The sequence below is a fragment of the Scyliorhinus torazame genome, chromosome 9, assembly GCF_047496885.1.
Source record: "Scyliorhinus torazame isolate Kashiwa2021f chromosome 9, sScyTor2.1, whole genome shotgun sequence".
NCBI lineage: Eukaryota > Metazoa > Chordata > Chondrichthyes > Carcharhiniformes > Scyliorhinidae > Scyliorhinus > Scyliorhinus torazame.
The window spans coordinates 62,925,284-62,941,770 of record NC_092715.1 but is presented as its reverse complement, the minus strand read 5'-3'; the positions used below and the strand labels follow the sequence as shown (position 1 = coordinate 62,941,770).

At 47.4% G+C, this 16,487-nt stretch overlaps 1 protein-coding gene across 1 annotated transcript in view; it reads right to left on the bottom strand.

Moving 5' to 3' along the window:
- The window catches only part of LOC140429248 (tubulin-specific chaperone A-like), a 110,488-nt gene extending 94,608 nt beyond the window's left edge, over nucleotides 1-15,880 (bottom strand). Inside the window, exon 1 of the mRNA XM_072516009.1 lies at nucleotides 15,705-15,880. Within this exon, the coding sequence (XP_072372110.1) occupies nucleotides 15,705-15,757 (53 nt within the window). The 5' untranslated portion in view covers nucleotides 15,758-15,880. The remainder of the gene's footprint in view (nucleotides 1-15,704) is intronic.
- Between the last annotated feature and the right edge of the window lie 607 nt (nucleotides 15,881-16,487).

The following is a 16,487-nucleotide window of genomic DNA, read 5'->3' as shown; positions in this document are numbered from 1 at the left end:
CTTCCAGGTACTGCCTAAACTGCTGTGATGAAAGATGGATCTAGAAGAGTTGTAAATGGCAACAGCAGAACCACTACCAGTTCCCCAAGAAAATGAGAACAGTGGTTATGATCTGAAGTTACTGAGTTCTGTATTGAAGCTAGAAGGGTGTAAATTACAAAATTTAAGATTTTTGGTATTGGGTGAGGGGACCAGGAGAGCTCATCTGGTTTTTCAGAATAGTGGCATAGGGCCTTTTACAATTATCAATGGCATAGTTCAGGTTTTCGATCTCATCCAAAAGTTTGGCACCTCCAACCGTAGCATTCCCTCAGTGCTACAGTGTCAGCCTAGATTTTGTGGTCAATCCTAAGATCAGCTCACATTTCCAAGATTTTCCTGGAAAAGAGTATACCAACTCCATCCCTCTCTTCAGTTACTGCCCGAGGCTAAACCAGACCAGCACATTCTTGACTTCCTATCTGGCCTTAAATAAACTTCCAATCACATATAAAATCCATCACTAAGGCTACCTAATTCCACCTCCAAAACATCACACATCTTCAACTCTGCCTCAGCTGAACTCCAAGGAAATTTGGATGGTTGCCAGAGGACTGGAGTATTGTAAATATTAGACCGTTCTTCTAAAAATGGGAGTGGGATAAACCTGACAACTAAAACTCGATGTCTAATGTTGGTGATGGGGAAACTAAGCAACAATAAACCATATCAAAATTAATCAGTGTTTGAAAAAGAATAGAATAATAAATGAAACACACATCTTTGTTGAAGGCAAATTTGATTTGAGTTCTTTGAGAAGTAATAGAGATGGTTGATGATGGTACTGAGGTTAATGTTGCATATGCGTCAAACACCTTTTAAAAGCCCAAAGTACCATTCAATAAACTTGATAGCAAAATTAAACTCCATGGAATTAAAAGGGGCAATGACAGCATGAATACAAAATTGGCTATGGTCAAAGTTTCCTTTAAGATGAGCACATGCACAAATGCACAACCACCTGTAAAGTATTGTAGAGACCACTCACGTTGTGTTGTCCCATTTAAGATCAATACATTGAAACAAACAGGTCACGCTAGGGAACAGAAAGTAAATAGTAGTGTTGAATGGTTGTTTTTCAGACTGGAGGAGGGAAGTACACAGTGGTGTTCCCCATCAGTCAGTATTTTAGGACCAGTGCTTTTTTGATCAACATTAAGCACGGTAGCATTGTGGATAGCACAATTGCTTCACAGCTCCAGGGTCCCAGGTTCGATTCCGGCTTGGGTCACTGTCTGTGCGGAGTCTGCACATCCTCCCCGTGTGTGCGTGGGTTTCCTCCGGGTGCTCCGGTTTCCTCCCACAGTCCAAAGATGTGCAGGTTAGGTGGATTGGCCATGATAAATTGCCCTTAGTGTCCAAAATTGCACTTAGTGTTGGATGGGGTTACTGGGTTATGGGGATAGGGGGGAGGTGTTGCCCTTGGGTAGGGTGCTCTTTCCAAGAGCCGGTGCAGACTCGATGGGCCGAATGGCCTCCTTCTGCACCGTAAATTCTATGATGATTAATGATCTGAAGATGGGTATAGAGGACATCATTTTCTATGTTTCCAGGTGACGCCAAATTCAGAAATGTAATAATGACAGGATAGCAACACCCAGGAGGACATAGGTAAAGTGGCAAAAAGGACACACACGGCAGGTTAAATGTAATGTACAGAAGTGAAGGGATCCATTTTAGTAAGGGGGAGGAGTGGCAATATGAACCAAATGGTGCAATTTGTAAAAAGGGGATGCAGGTACAGGGAAACCTGGGCTGATAAACATTTGTGCCAGAAAATCTAATCATCGCCCATTTACGTTTAGTGGCATTACCATCGCTAAACCCCCCAGCAGTAACATTCTGAAGTTACCATTGACCAGAACCCTAACTAGTCCAACCATTGAAGCAGAAGAACAAGTCAGAGGCTGGGAATACTACAGCAAGTAACTCGCCACCGAACTGCCAAAAGCCAGTCCACCATCTGCATGGCATACTTGCGTGCATGGGTGCAGCTCAAACAACACTCAAGCAGCTTGATATCAACCAGGACAAAGCAGCCCACTTGATTTGTACCTTATCCACCACCTTAAATATTCACTTCCTCTACCACCAGCACACAATGGCAGCAATATGAACTATTTCCAGGATGTACTGCAGCAATTCGCCAATATTTATGCATGTCATTTGTTACCTCTAGTGTTGACTCTCCTGGCTGGCCTCCCATCTTCCACTGAACTGAACTTATGCAAAACTCTGCTGCAAGTTTCCAAGTCGCACCAAGTCCTATTCATCCATGACATCTGTGCTCACTGAATGACACGGGTAACACCTCAATTTTAAAATTCTCATTTTTGTTTGTCAGATCCCTCCCTATTTCTGTAACCTCCTACAGCCCTACAAATGCTGAAATCTCCTGTTCTTCCAAGTCTGGCATCTTGCACAGTGGCATCCCTTCCCACTGGCATCCATTCTTTCAGCTGTCTCGTCCATTTTTCTGGAATTCCTTCGCCAAATCTTTCCCCACCTTTGTACTCCTTTTAAGGGGAAGGCAACCACTTTGACCGAGCTTATGAATACCTGTCCTGATATCCAATGTGCCTTTGTATCAAATTTTGTTGGATAACACTCCTCTGTGAAGAGCTTTGGGACATTTGGCTGCTTTAAAAGAACTTTATATAAATGCAAGTTGTTGTTGTTGCTTTTTATGGATGACTTTCTATCGCTTTGCAACACTCTAGAGTTAATGTACTAAGTTGGGCTCACTAGCCTGGTTAAAGATGGAGATGTCCATGGCCCTATGACTTCAGCATGATTACTACCCTTCACTGGTTAGCTTTTCTTCTAGAATGGTGCCAAGAAACTGCAACTGCTACATTACCAACAAATCAATACTTAACATTGCAATACATAAATTCATCACTTTCTTACCCATTCAAACTTAACTTTCTAGTCACACTGCAGCAATCAAAGTATTATGAATGTGGGTACAACTACTCTCCAAAAACAGGTCATCTTGCTCCAACCAGTATCACTTAATCCTGTGAGCTATATAATCTCAGTGATCAGGAAAAGATACTATATCATATTTCTTTTTTTTTTTAAATTTAGAGTACCAAATTCTTTTTTCCAATTAAGGGGCAATTTAGCGTGGCTAATCTACCTATCCTGCACATCTTTAGGTTGTGGGGGTGAGACCCACGCAGACACTATATCATATTCCAAACTCATTATCACATAAAAAAGACTTGCATTCATATAGCACCTTTCACAACCTCAAGTCCCAAAGCATTCAATGAATTACTTTCGCCAGTATAGGCCAGTGGTTCTCAACCTTTTCAGTAACTTGGCACACTTCAATGAAATAAACAATTTCAGGGCACACACTTTTTCAGCTGAATAAACCGCTCGGGCTTTTCACAGTAACTTCATTGAAGCCTACTTGTGACAATAAGCGATTATTATTATTATTATTATTATTATTATTAACGTTACATTTACTATGGTTACCGCCTTACAAGGGAGGTTTGCAGCAAAACGTAAAGTTGAGTAAATAGCGGGGAACCTGGGACTGGCGGTGCGCACAGAGTCTTTTGGTCAGGGAAGGAATTGATGAGAGGCCTTCATCTGATACCCGAGGCAACAGTCTGAATATTAACAGGTGCTGGTTGTGTCGGTCTGCAGGAACCAGAGATTTGAACAGAAAATCTGGAAGTTTGGCTTTCCCTGTATGCTATGGAGTTTTATATCCAATTTTTTGTAGATCCAAATTGCAATAGTGGGTGGGGGATTCAATCCCAGGAAAGAAGAGGGCAGATCCATGACCCTGTCAGCCATTACATATATTCGGTCTGCAAGAGGGAACCACTGGCTGGCAAGCCAGTGTTGAGAGGGGAGGGCAGAAACAGTCAGCACAAATGATCTTTGAAACAACTTCACAATGTATAAGTGGCCTGGGTTACATAACCAGCAGAAAGAAAATGCCAATGAATTGACAACATCAATGGGACATCACATTGTAAGGTTGGACTGAATGCTCGGAGGAAAGGAAAGAGGGAGGCAAGGGGGTTGGTTGAGGTGGGAAATAGTTAGTAGGAAAGGGGGATTGGGCAATTGTGTATGTAAGCCATGTTGGCTGGGTTTGGTGGCGGGTTGGGTGGGTGTTATTTACTTTGTTGTTTTTCCTCTTGAAAATTGTTAAAATTATATATGCCTTAATTGAAAAAAATGTGTTTTAAAAATTGCCCAAGGCCCCTGGAAGGTGTGCTCAGGCTTCAGCAAGTGGTAAAAGAATTTATTTAACTGTCTTTAGTGCAATCATCCATCAATGTATTCTTTTGTATATCAAGATACCTATTGACTGTAAAGCAGACAAAGGCTTTGCCACTATTCTGTAAATCTGTGTGATTATTAGTGTCAATGAGTTCTCATCGTGTTGGCGCCAGGGGTGAGAAAATTTGTGAAAAGCTAGTCAATACTGGGCAAGTAGGAACTCATCTGAACCCCCACCTCCCCAACCAATCAAATGGACTTTAAACAGAGAAAATCAATGATTCTAAAATGAAAAGGATATCCCTCATTCCACGCAGAACTGGAGCTTCCCTGAGAGGTGTGAAACAGCTGTAACAGGTTTAAAAGGCAATGATCTAGGGAGAAAGTTCTGGAAGACCTGGTCTCCTGTTTCAACTTTGTTTTTTAAAACTACTCGGAATAAGTCTGTTACCAGAATATGATAATCCCTTCTCAGTATGCCTGGTGCTGCTCCTGGCATGCCCTCCTGCACTCTTCATTGAACAAGGGTTGATCCCCTGGATTGGTGGTAATGGTAGAGTGAAAGATATCCCACGCCACGAGGTTACAGATTGTGGCTGAGTACAATTATGTGACTGCTGATGGCCCTCAGTGCCTCATGGATGCCCGTCTTGACTTGCCAGATCTGTTCTGAATCTATTCCATTTAGCACAATGGTAATGCCACAGAGCACGATGGACAATATCCTCAATGTGAAGACAGGACTTTGTCTCCACAAGGACTATGCAGTGTTCAATCCTTTTTTCCAATTTTACACATTTTACAAAAAAACCACACCCAACATATCAACCCCCCACCCAATAAAAGCCCATCTCTTCCCCCCCCCCCCCAAACAATCGACAGTACCCAACTCTCCAAAATGCAGAATGAACAAACCCCAACTCTTGTGGAACCCATCACTCGCACTTCCCCCCCCCCCCCCCCTCCCAGCCTCGCATGAGGTCAAAGCATTCACGCTCTGCAGCACCTCGCACCTCAATTCCTCCTCCAATGCCGCCCCCAACTCCTCCTCCCACTTTGCCTTAATCCTCTTCATGGACACCTTTTCCTCCTCCAAAATCGTCCCATAAAACAGCGAGACGACACCCCCTCTCCAACCCCTCCGCTGACAGCATCTCCTCCAACAACGAAGAGGCAGGCATTTTCGGGATGATCAGAAAGACCTTCCTTGCAAAGTTCCGCACCTGCATGTCTCCTCCTGCGCACGCCCAAACGAAGCAAAGGCAAAAACATCTGCCGCCGCTTGCAACTCCTCCAAATTCGCAAACCGCCCTCCCAGAAACAGATCCTTAATCTCCCTAATTCCCCCTCTCCTCTTATCCCCAGAATCTTGAATCCATCCTCCCTGATCGGCATCACCCTCGACCCTGCTCCCAACCTAAAGCACAGCCGGAACGGCCTCCTAATCTTTAGCGTGGACACCACCACCGAACTGCCCGAATACTTCCCTGGAGCCAACAGAGCCGCGCCATTGCCCTGTCTCCCTACATGAACCCGTCTTCATCTTTACCAACAAAGCCTCCGCCTCCCTATTCCAACCCCGTACCTTCTCTGCATTTACCACCCAGTAATAATACATCAAATTTGGGAGGCCTAATGCCCCCCCCCTCTTCACTAGTCCCTTCAACAACTCCTGAGCTCCTCAGTGCAATGGCCAAGGGCTCTATCGCTAACGCAAACTGAAGGGGGATGTGGGGCATCCCAGTCTCATTCACTGGTGCAACGAAAAATACCCTGAATTCATAAAACTCGTACACACGCTTGCCATCGGCTCCTTATACAGTAACTTTCCCCATGCCACAAACCTAAGCCCAATCCCAAACTTCTCCAACACCGCAATCAGATAATTCCACTCCGCCCGATCAAAAACACCAGATTCAGCAGCCACCGTACAATCGACGACAACTGTCTGCCCTTAATGAACTCTGACTGATCCTCCCCAATCAGCCTCGGAAGGCACACCACCGACGTTAACGCCAGCACCGTTGCCAATATCTTGGCATTTACATTCAGCAGAGATATGGATCTTTACGACCCACACTCCAACGTGTCCTTATCTTTCTTTGGCAATAACGAGATGGAGGCCTGGCCCATCGATTTCGGAAAACTCCCCTGACCCATTGCATCTTCAAATATTTCCACCAGCAACAGCACCAGCTTATCCTTTTTTTAAATAAATTTTGAGTACCCAATTCTTTTTGTCCAATTAAGGGGCAATTTAGCATGGCCAATCCACCTGTCCTGCACATCTTTTTGGGTTGTGGGGGTGAGGCTCACGCAGACACGGGGAACAAACTCCACACGGACAGTGGCCAAGGGCCGGGGTCGAACCCGGGTCCTCAGTGCCGTGAGGCAGCCGTGCTTACCACTGCATGACCGTGCCACCCTTGGCGTCAGCTTATCCTTAAATGTCTTGTAAAATTCCATCATCTTGCCCCGCGGCCTTCCCCAATTGCCTCCTCTACCCCTACCGATTCTTCCAGCCCCGCCTTCTCCAGTTCTCCCAGCTTCGGGCAGTCTAACCTCCCCAAAAATCCCCTCATTTCCCACTCATCCTCTGGTGGTTCCGACTTATACAAATCCCTATAAAACTCCTCAAACACCTTAATAATCCGCCACGGGGCCACCACCTTATCTCGAACCATCGCCCTTGCTGCAGCCTGCCTGCGGAGCTGCCCTGGTAGCATACAACCCGCCTTCTACCCAGACTCATAAACAACCTCCTTCGTCCTCCTTAATGGATGGACAGCTTTCCCATGGACAGATCAAACCTCACCTGCAACTCCTTCTACTTCACCAGTAGTCCTGGGTCGGGGTCCCCGCGTACCTACCATCCACTTCCAAAATTTCTATCAATTGTTGGCGTGCCTCCCTCGCCTCCTTATCCACCTTGGCCTTTAATCGAAATCACCTCCTCCCTCACCACTACCTTCAGAGCCTCCCAAACCACCGACAGCAAGACCTTTCCAGTACAGTTAAACACCACATAATCCTGAATCACCTTCCCCATCCTATCACAGAAACTCTGACCTGCCAAAAGCTCCATATCCAGTCACCACCCAGATCCCTGAAAGATCCCTTCTCCAGGACCATGTTCATCCAATGTGGAACGAGATCCGAAATCACAATTGCCGAATACTCTGCCCTCTTAACTCCAGCTAACAGCGCCTTCCCCACATCAAACCCCGAATGAAACATCTGGCTCAACCAGCTATCCTAAACCTCATCTGGTCCTTTATCTCAGATGGGTCTCTTGCAGCATCATCACATCAGCTTTCAAACTCTTCACCCCAACCCTGTTCCACGTCATCATTCTGACCGAGGGGGCCTCTTCCCTCTTCGTCACCCGCCGCCCCGTCTATCTGCCATCGCTACACCAGGCCCCACCCACCTGGCGGGACCAACCCCATCCTTCAGTCACCGTCAACCCCCACCCACCTTCCCAGAATCCCCCAACCACTTCCTCTTGCAAACACCTCACCCAGTATCGATCCCCTCCCCCCACCATTCATACCTCCCAGGTCCTTCAAAACCTGCCCAACCAGGCTCCAATGACCATTGCACCCCCCCATCACACTCCCGTTCACTAGCCAACCTTCGTTAGCTAGCACGGAAACCCCTGCCAAAGCCCCCTCCTCGTCCCAAACCCCCCCACCCCCCCGGCACCCCATGCCCTGGGCCCTCCAACCCCTCCCCCACTCCACCTCCCACCAAAAGCAAACTTCAACCCCCCCGCCCCCCCCCCATACAGTCAAGAGTGGGGAGACTACATCCACAGAACAAAAGAAAACACACCAAAAAAGAAAAAACACATAAAAAACCCCTGTAGAAAAAAATCAAAGAAGAAAGATCCCAGTTCACACCTTCCAAGTTCAAATTCCAAAACCTCATTTTAGTTCCAATCTTCGGCCTTCACGAATGCCTCTACCTCCTCTGCCGTCTCAAAATGGAAGTCCTTTGAATTGTGAGTCACTCTCAGCTTCGCCGGGTAGACCACTCCAAACTTCACACCGCTGCTGTACAGTGCAGCCTTCACCCGACCAAAGGCCACCCGCCTTCTCTGCCAAAAGATCTTGGTATACCCGTATGCCAATACCTTCCCACTTCACCTCTTGCTTCTGCTTCGCCCAACTCAAAACCTTATGGTAACTGTGGAAGCAGACTATGACTGTCCTTGGTGGCTCATTCGGTTTCGGCTTTGGCCGCAGCGACCAATTGGACTTGTCCAACTCATAGAGGAAGAGCTTTTGGAACTTGCTGCTTGAAAGGGTGGTGGAGGCAGAGACGCTCATAACATTTAAGAAGTATTTAGATGTGCACTACATACAAGGCTATGGGCCAAGTGCTGGGAAATGAGATTAGAATAGGTAGGTGATGATTTGTGACCGGCACAAACCCAATGGGCCGAAATACCTTTTCTGTGCTGTAGGTTAATGAACATGTGATTAGGGGTAATTTATTAGCTTGGATAGAAGACAGAAGGCAAAGTGTCATGCTAAATGTGCCTTTTTCTGGTTCGCAAGATACAACCGGCAGGGTGCCACAGGGTTCGGTCCTCGGGGCCCAACTATTTACAATATATATTAATCCTGTCCAAAACTGGAGGATTACTGGAAGGTGTTCAGGGTAATCTCTAAAGTGGTGCACGAGAATCTGGGCCCGGGCTCTCGGGAGGCCATATTCGGGGTGTCGGATCAGCCAGGGTTGGAAACGGGCACAGAGGCAGATGTTACAGCCTTCGCCTCGTTGATCACCCGAAGGCGGATCCTGTTAGGGTGGAGATCAACCTCTCCACCCTGTGCCCTGGCGTGGGGACCTGCTGGAATTCTTGACGCTTGAAAAGGTCAAATTTGAACTGAGGTAAAGGATGGAGGGATTCTACAATTCATGGGCGTTATTCATAATGCACTTTCGAGAATTGGAGCACATCGAATATTAGGGGGGGTGGGGGAGCTGGGAGGGTTGGGGAGAGGGACTGTATGTGTTAATGGTGACTATGGGTGATTCCCGATTCCTTTTTGTCATTTGTTTATGTTAACATGCGGGCTATTGTCTGGGGTTTGGTGGGAGGATGGGATCGTTGTTATTGATATGGGGATTGACATTACATTCATTACTGATTGTTGGGAATAAATTTGGGAGAAAATGTGAAAAAGGAGAATAAAAAATATTTTTTTAAATATATATTAATGACTTGGATACAAGGATAAACACAGTATTATAGCCAAATTTGCAACTGACACTAAAATAGACGGGATAATAAGTTGCAATGAGGAAATAAGAAATTTACAAATACATATAGTTGGGTCGGTGAGGGGGCCAAAATTTGGCAGATAGAGTTTAACGTGGATAAGTGAGCGGTTATCCATTTTGGTTGGAAAATGAAAAGGCAACTAATTATCTTAAATGAAGAGAAATTTTAGAGTCCTCGTGCATGAATCGCCGAAAACTAGCTTCCAGGTCCAGCAGGTAATAAGGAAGGCAAATGGAATTTTGACCTTTATAGCTAAAGGAATAGAGTATAAAAATAGGGAAGTGTTGTTGCAACTGTACAAGGCATTGGTGAGACGGCACCTGGAGTACTGTCTACAGTTTTGGTCCCCTTATTTGAGGGGTGATGTAGTTGCAATAGAGGCAGTTCAGAGGAAGTTGGGCAGCAGGTTACGCAGTGGTTCGCCTGCTGCCTCACGGCGCCGAGGTCCCAGGTTCGATCCCGGCTCTGGGTCACTTGTCCATGTGGAGTTTGCACATTCTCCCCCATGTTTGCGTGAGTTTCGCCCCCACAACCCAAAAATGTGCAGAGTAAAAAATGCGCAGGGTAGTAGGACTGGCCATGCTAAATTGCCCCTGAATTGGAAAAAAAATGAATTGGGCACTCTAAATTTATTTTTTTAAAGTTCAGAGAAAGTTCACTAGATTGATTCCAGAGATTAGGGGTTTGTCCTATTGAGCAGTTTAGGCCTATGCTCTCTCGAGTTTAGAAGAATGAGAGGAAATCATAGAATTTACAGTGCAGAAGGAGGCCATTCGGCCCATCGAGTCTGCACCGGCTCTTGGAAAGAGCACCCTACCCAAGGTCAACACCTCCACCCTATCCCCACAACCCAGTAACCCCACCCAACACTAAGGGAAATTTTTGGACACTAAGGGCAATTTATCATGGCCAATCCACCTAACCTGCACATCTTTGGACTGTGGGAGGAAACTGGAGCACCCGGAGGAAACCCACGCACACACGGGGAGGATGTGCAGACTCCGCACAGACAGTGACCCAAACCGGAATCGAACCCGGGACCCTGGAGCTGTGAAGCAATTGTGCTATCCACAATTGAAAAGATGGCGCAGAACTCTTTACAGATGCTGCCAGACCTGCTGAATTTGTTCAGTATTTTCTGTTTTTATTTCATATTTCTAGCTTCTGCAGTATTTTGCATTTATTATTGTGTTTCAGTAGCTTGATTTGCATTTTTGTGAGGTAACTGAATGGATTGATGAGGGTAATGTGGTTGATGTGTTGTGCGTGGATATATAAAATGTGTTCTATAAAATGTTGAAGCCAATGGAATAAAAGGAGCAGTGATAGCATGCAGACAAAGTTGGCTGAGTGACAGGAAGCAGTAGAAGTGAATGGTTGTTTTTTAAACTGAAGGAATATTGTGGGGTTCCCAGGGGTCTCTATGAGGACCACAGCTTTTCTTTGATGTATATTAATGACCTAGCTTGGGTGTACATGGCATGTTAACTTTAAGGAGGATAGCGATAAGACTTAAGGCGAACAAAGACATGCTTGTGGGATGGGCAGACACATGGCAGATGACATTCAATAAAGAGAAGTGTGGGAGGAAGAACAAAGAGAGGTAATATAAATAAAGGGTGCGATTCTAAACAGGTGCATGAAGGGAGACCATGGGTATATGTGTACAAGTTACTGAAGGTGACATGGCAGGTTGAAAATGTGATTAGAAAGGCAAATGAGGGACTGGAACTTGGTGCAGGAGCCAAGGTTGGACAGATAATGGCCGCGCTCGCTGGTCTCATCAGGGGGGGGTGAAGGCGCTGGCTGGGCTAATGGTGGAAATGGGAGGGGTGGACCCTTGGAGGTTCCTGCACCCAAGGGAACGGGAGTACTCGTTTTTCTCAGCGGTCCATAAGGTATACTCACAAATCAACTTTTTTGTGGTGGGGAAGGCTTTGCTGGCTGGAGTCAAGGGGTCGGAATACTCTGCAATTGCAATGTCAGATCACGCTCCACATTGGGTGGATATGGTGCTGGAGAAGGGGGTAGTGCATAGACCGACCGGGGTGGAAACTGGATGTGGGGCTTTTGGGGAACCAAGTGTTCTGTGAGAAAATTGAAAAGGTAATTAAGGAATATGTAGGTTTCAATTGTACGGGTGAAGTGTCGAAGGCAGTCGTCTGGGAGGCTCTAAAGGCGGTGGTGAGGGGTGAGGAAATTTTGTTTAAGGCAAGGGTGGACAAAGAGGAGAGGTTGGAGCGGCAGAGGGTAATAGATGAGATGCTGGAGGTAGACAGGAGGTATGCAGAGGATGGGGACTCGGCGAAGCTGGAAAAGAGGAAGGAACTACAGGCGAGCTTCAACCGACTGTCCACCAGGTAGGCGGTGCGCCAACTGAGACGAGCAAGGGGTGCAGTTTATGAACATGGAGATAAGGTATGTTAGCAGGTCAGCTCCGGAGAGAGGCAGCGGCAATGGAAGTTCTTCAGGTGAGGGATAGGGCAGGGAAGTTGGTGGTGGCTCCAGTGCTGATTAACAAGGTTTTGAGGAGTTTTATGAGAGGTTGTACAAGTCAGAGCCACCCGTGGGGGACCGTGAGATGCAGGAATTTCTAGATGGGTTGGAGTACATGAGGCTAGGGGAGGGGAACAGGGCTACATTAGAAGGAGCAATAGTGGAGCAGGAGATAAAGGATGCGATTGGGAGGATGCAGTCGGGGAAGGTGGCAGGGCCAGACGGGTTTCCGGTGGAATATTATAAAAAATTCAAGGACAGGTTGGCACCCCTGATGGTGGGGATGTTTGAGGAGGCGATAGGGAAGGGGGTGTTGCCGCAAACCTTGGGGCAGGCATCGATTTCACTGTTGCTAAAAAAAAGATAAGGATCCGACGGAGCGTGGGTCGTATCGGCTCATAACACTTCTGAATGTGGACGCAAAAGTGTTGGCTAAGGTACTGGCGGGTAGGCTGGAGGAGTGCCTCCCGAAGGTGATAGGGGAGGATCAGACGGGGTTCGTGAAAGGGAGGCAGCTGTTTTCGAACATTAGGAGGGTTTTGAACGTCGTTATGGCACCGGCGGAAGAGAAGGAAACAGAGGTAGTTGGGGCATTGGACGCCGAGAAGGCTTTTGATCGGGTAGAATGGGGGTACCTGATGTCAGTGCTGGAGCGGTTTGGGATTGGACCAAGGTTTGTGAACTGGGTAAAGCTATTATATAAGGAGCCGAAGGCGAGTGTCCGCACAAACAATATCAGTTCGAGATACTTTTCTCTCCACCGTGGGACGAGACAGGGATGTCCTATGTCCCCTCTGCTGTTTGCACTTGCGATTGAGCCGTTGGCCATCGCATTGAGAAGTTTGGGCGCATGGAAAGGAATAGTGCGGGGGGGGCGGTTAGAGAATAGGGTGTCCTTATATGCCCACGACTTGCTGCTGTGTGTGTCGGAACCGAGTGCGTCGATAGGAGGAATATTGGAGCTACTGCAGGTATTTGGGTCTTTCTCGGGGTACAAGCTGAACCTGGACAAGAGTGAGTATTTTGTGGTGTCTTGGCCAGGGGTGGGGGCAGGGGTGGGAGGGCTGCCATTCCGTGGGGCAGGGACTCATTTTAGGTATCTGGGGGTGCAGGTTGCCCGGGAGTGGGGGAGGCTTCGCAGGTACAACATCACTAGTTTGGTGGGGAGAGTGAAAGCCGATCTGGCAAGGTGGGATGGCCTTCCTCTGTCACTGGCGGGTCGGGTACAGGCGGTTAAAATGAATGTGTTGCCGCGATTCCGGTTTATTTTTCAATGCCTAGGAGATGTAATTGAGGTATACAAGATGATAAAAGGTAGTGACAAAGTAGACATAGAGCAGATGCTTCTTCTTGTGGGGCAATCTAGAACGAGAGGTCATTGTTTTAAATCTGCTATCCCTTATCGTAAAACTGAGGAGAAATTACTTCTCTCAAAAGAACATAAGAACTAGAAGCAGTAGGCAATTCAGCCCCTCAAACCAACTCGGCCATTCAATATGATCATAGCTGATCTAATCTCAGTCTCAACTCCACTTTCCTGCCCATTCTCATAACCCTTCAACCCATTACTAATTAAAAAGAAACGGGTCACAAATCGGTGGAATTCACAACCCCAGAGTGCAGTGGATGCCGGGACATTTGAGTAAGATTAAGGAGATAATTAGTAATGGGTTGAAGGGTTATGGTGAATGGGTAAAGAAAGTGGAGTTGATGCCGAGACGAGATCAGCCATGATCGTACTGAATGGCAGAGCAGGTTCGAAGGACTGAATTGTCCCGTCCTGCTCCTGGTTCTTCTGTTCTTAAAAGAAAATACTCATCTCTTATTTTTAAAAGAATAAAATAAGAGGGAATAAGAACAAAATAATCCTGAGCACTATTTCAAGATATATCACAAAGACAGGGGGTTATGGTTACAACTAAAAGACTATTGATGCAAGGAAGAATTTCTATGAACAAAGCAAATACATCTGGACAAGTAAAGTCACCATAGTCCTAGATGACCTTAGGCTTTGAGGGGGAGAGCTGACTGGTTGTGATTTAATCTGAGGATCGCCACACCTCAGGCAAGGGGCAAGGTTGAGAAGGTTAGGGCAGCACGGTAGCATTGTGGATAGCACAATTGCTTCACAGCTCCAGGGTCCCAGGTTCGATTCCGGCTTGGATCACTGTCTGTGCGGAGTCTGCACATCCCCCCAGTGTGTGCGTGGGTTTCCTCCGGGTGCTCCGGTTTCCTCCCACAGTCCAAAGATGTTCAGGTTAGGTGGATTGGCCATGATAAATTGCCCTTAGTGTCCAAAATTGCCCTTAGTGTTGGGTGCGGTTACTGGGTTATGGGGATAGGGTGGAGGTGTTGACTTTGGGTAGGGTGCTCTTTCCAAGAGCCAGTGCAGACTCGATGGGCCGAATGGCCTCCTTCTGCACTGTAAATTCTGTGATAAGGCCTTCATGAATAACCTCAGCTGGTAGGGGGATTGAATCTACACTACCAGAAGGATGTGGAGGTTTTAGAGAGGGTGCAGAAGAGATTTACCAGAATGTTGCCTGGTATGGAGGGCATTAGCTATGAGGAGCGATTGAATAAACTCGGTTTGTTCTCACTGGAACGAAGGAGGTTGAGGGGAGACCTGATAGAGGTATACAAAATTATGAGGGGCATAGACAGAGTGGATAGTCAGAGGCTTTTCCCCAGGGTAGAGGGGTCAATTACTAGGGGGCATAGGTTTAAGGTGAGAGGGGCAAGGTTTACAGTAGATGTACGAGGCAAGTTTTTTTACGCAGAGGGTAGTGGGTGCCTGGAACTCGCTACCGGAGGAGGTAGTGGAAGCAGGGACGATAGGGGCATTTAAGGGGCATCTTGACAAATATAGGAATAGGATGGGAATAGAAGGATACGGACCCAGGAAGTGTAGAAGATTGTAGTTTAGTCGGGCAGCATGGTCGGCACGGGCTTGGAGGGCCGAAGGGCCTGTTCCTGTGCTGTACATTTCTTTGTTCTTTATTGGCCTCAATCTGGGTCACGAACCAGCTGTCGAACCAACTAAGCACCCAGAAATGAGCACAGGAAATTATTTGTTATAGGGGGAAAAACTAGCTTTGCCCAACTGATTCCCACAGTAGTACCTATCTTGGTTTTTATTTTAGAACTGAGTTATGTTTCAGATGCCTGCCCAGAGTTCTCCTTTGTGACAGGGTTGTGCAGCTGAAATTGAAAGATGACAATGATGGAATGCTGCTGCCCACTGCCTTTGGTACGAGTACCATCAAAACCCAAACCAACTTGTTCGTGTAGCGTTTGCACCAAAACCGTGTCAGTGATATCTGCTCAATCCTTGGGTTTAATCTACCATTCAAAACCCCAACCGCCCCTTAAATGCCATCAAAACCCAAAGCACCGTCTCTCAATCACAAAAGCCCATTAACGAAATTTCGCCCCGAAACAAACAGCAGCCGGTATGAGTCAGCAACGTTTGAACCGGGTTGGGGAGGGGGGGACGAGGGAGACCTCCGTCCAGCCTGGGCCTCGACTAGAGCCAGCATCCTGGCCGCTCGGCGGGCCCTACAACCCCGTGCAGCTCAGCACACGGCCCGCCATCTCCTTCCCGCTGAGTTACATTTGCACTCACCGTTTCACCACGCCGGTTCTGATTTTTATCTGCCGAGTTCTGGGATCCGCCATGCTGGTGCGCCTGGAGGAAACGGGGCAAATTGCAGCCGGAAATCCCTCGCCTCACATTCAACTGTCGTCACCGGGAAAGCGCGGTGCGCATGCGCGCAGTGCCCTCGCCCACCTGGCTGCAGGTGCCGTCAGCATTCCGCGACGTTGTATTGATTCTGCACAATGCTCCTCAAGGTGCCCCTCTCAAATAGATCAGTAATCACGGAGGGGACAGAAACAAAAGCTACTAAGGAGAAAAGTGGAAAGCAGGGAAACAGATTGAATTGCTTAGTATGGCAGGGGGGAGGGGTGGGAACCAGAGCAGGAGGCCAGTGGAAGAAATAACTAAGGGAGGACTACAGACTACGGCCAATACGATTAAGAGGACGAGCAGGCAGGGAGTGGTTGGTCAACGCAGCGGGGCTGGTGGGCTGAAGTGCATTAGTTTCAATGCGAGGAGTATTTCAGGTAAAACAGATGAACATAGACAATACAGTGCAGAAGGAGGCCATTTGGCCCATCGAGTCTGCACCGACCCACTTAAGCCCTCACTTCCACCCTATCCCCCAAACCCCAATAACCCCTCCTAACATTTTGTGGACACTAAGGACAATTTTAGCATGACCAATCCACCTAACCTGCACATCTTTGGACTGTGGGAGGAAACCGGAGCACCCGGAGGAAACCCACGCAGACACGGTGAGAACGTGCAGACAGTGACCCAAGCCGGAATCGAACCTGGGACCCTGGA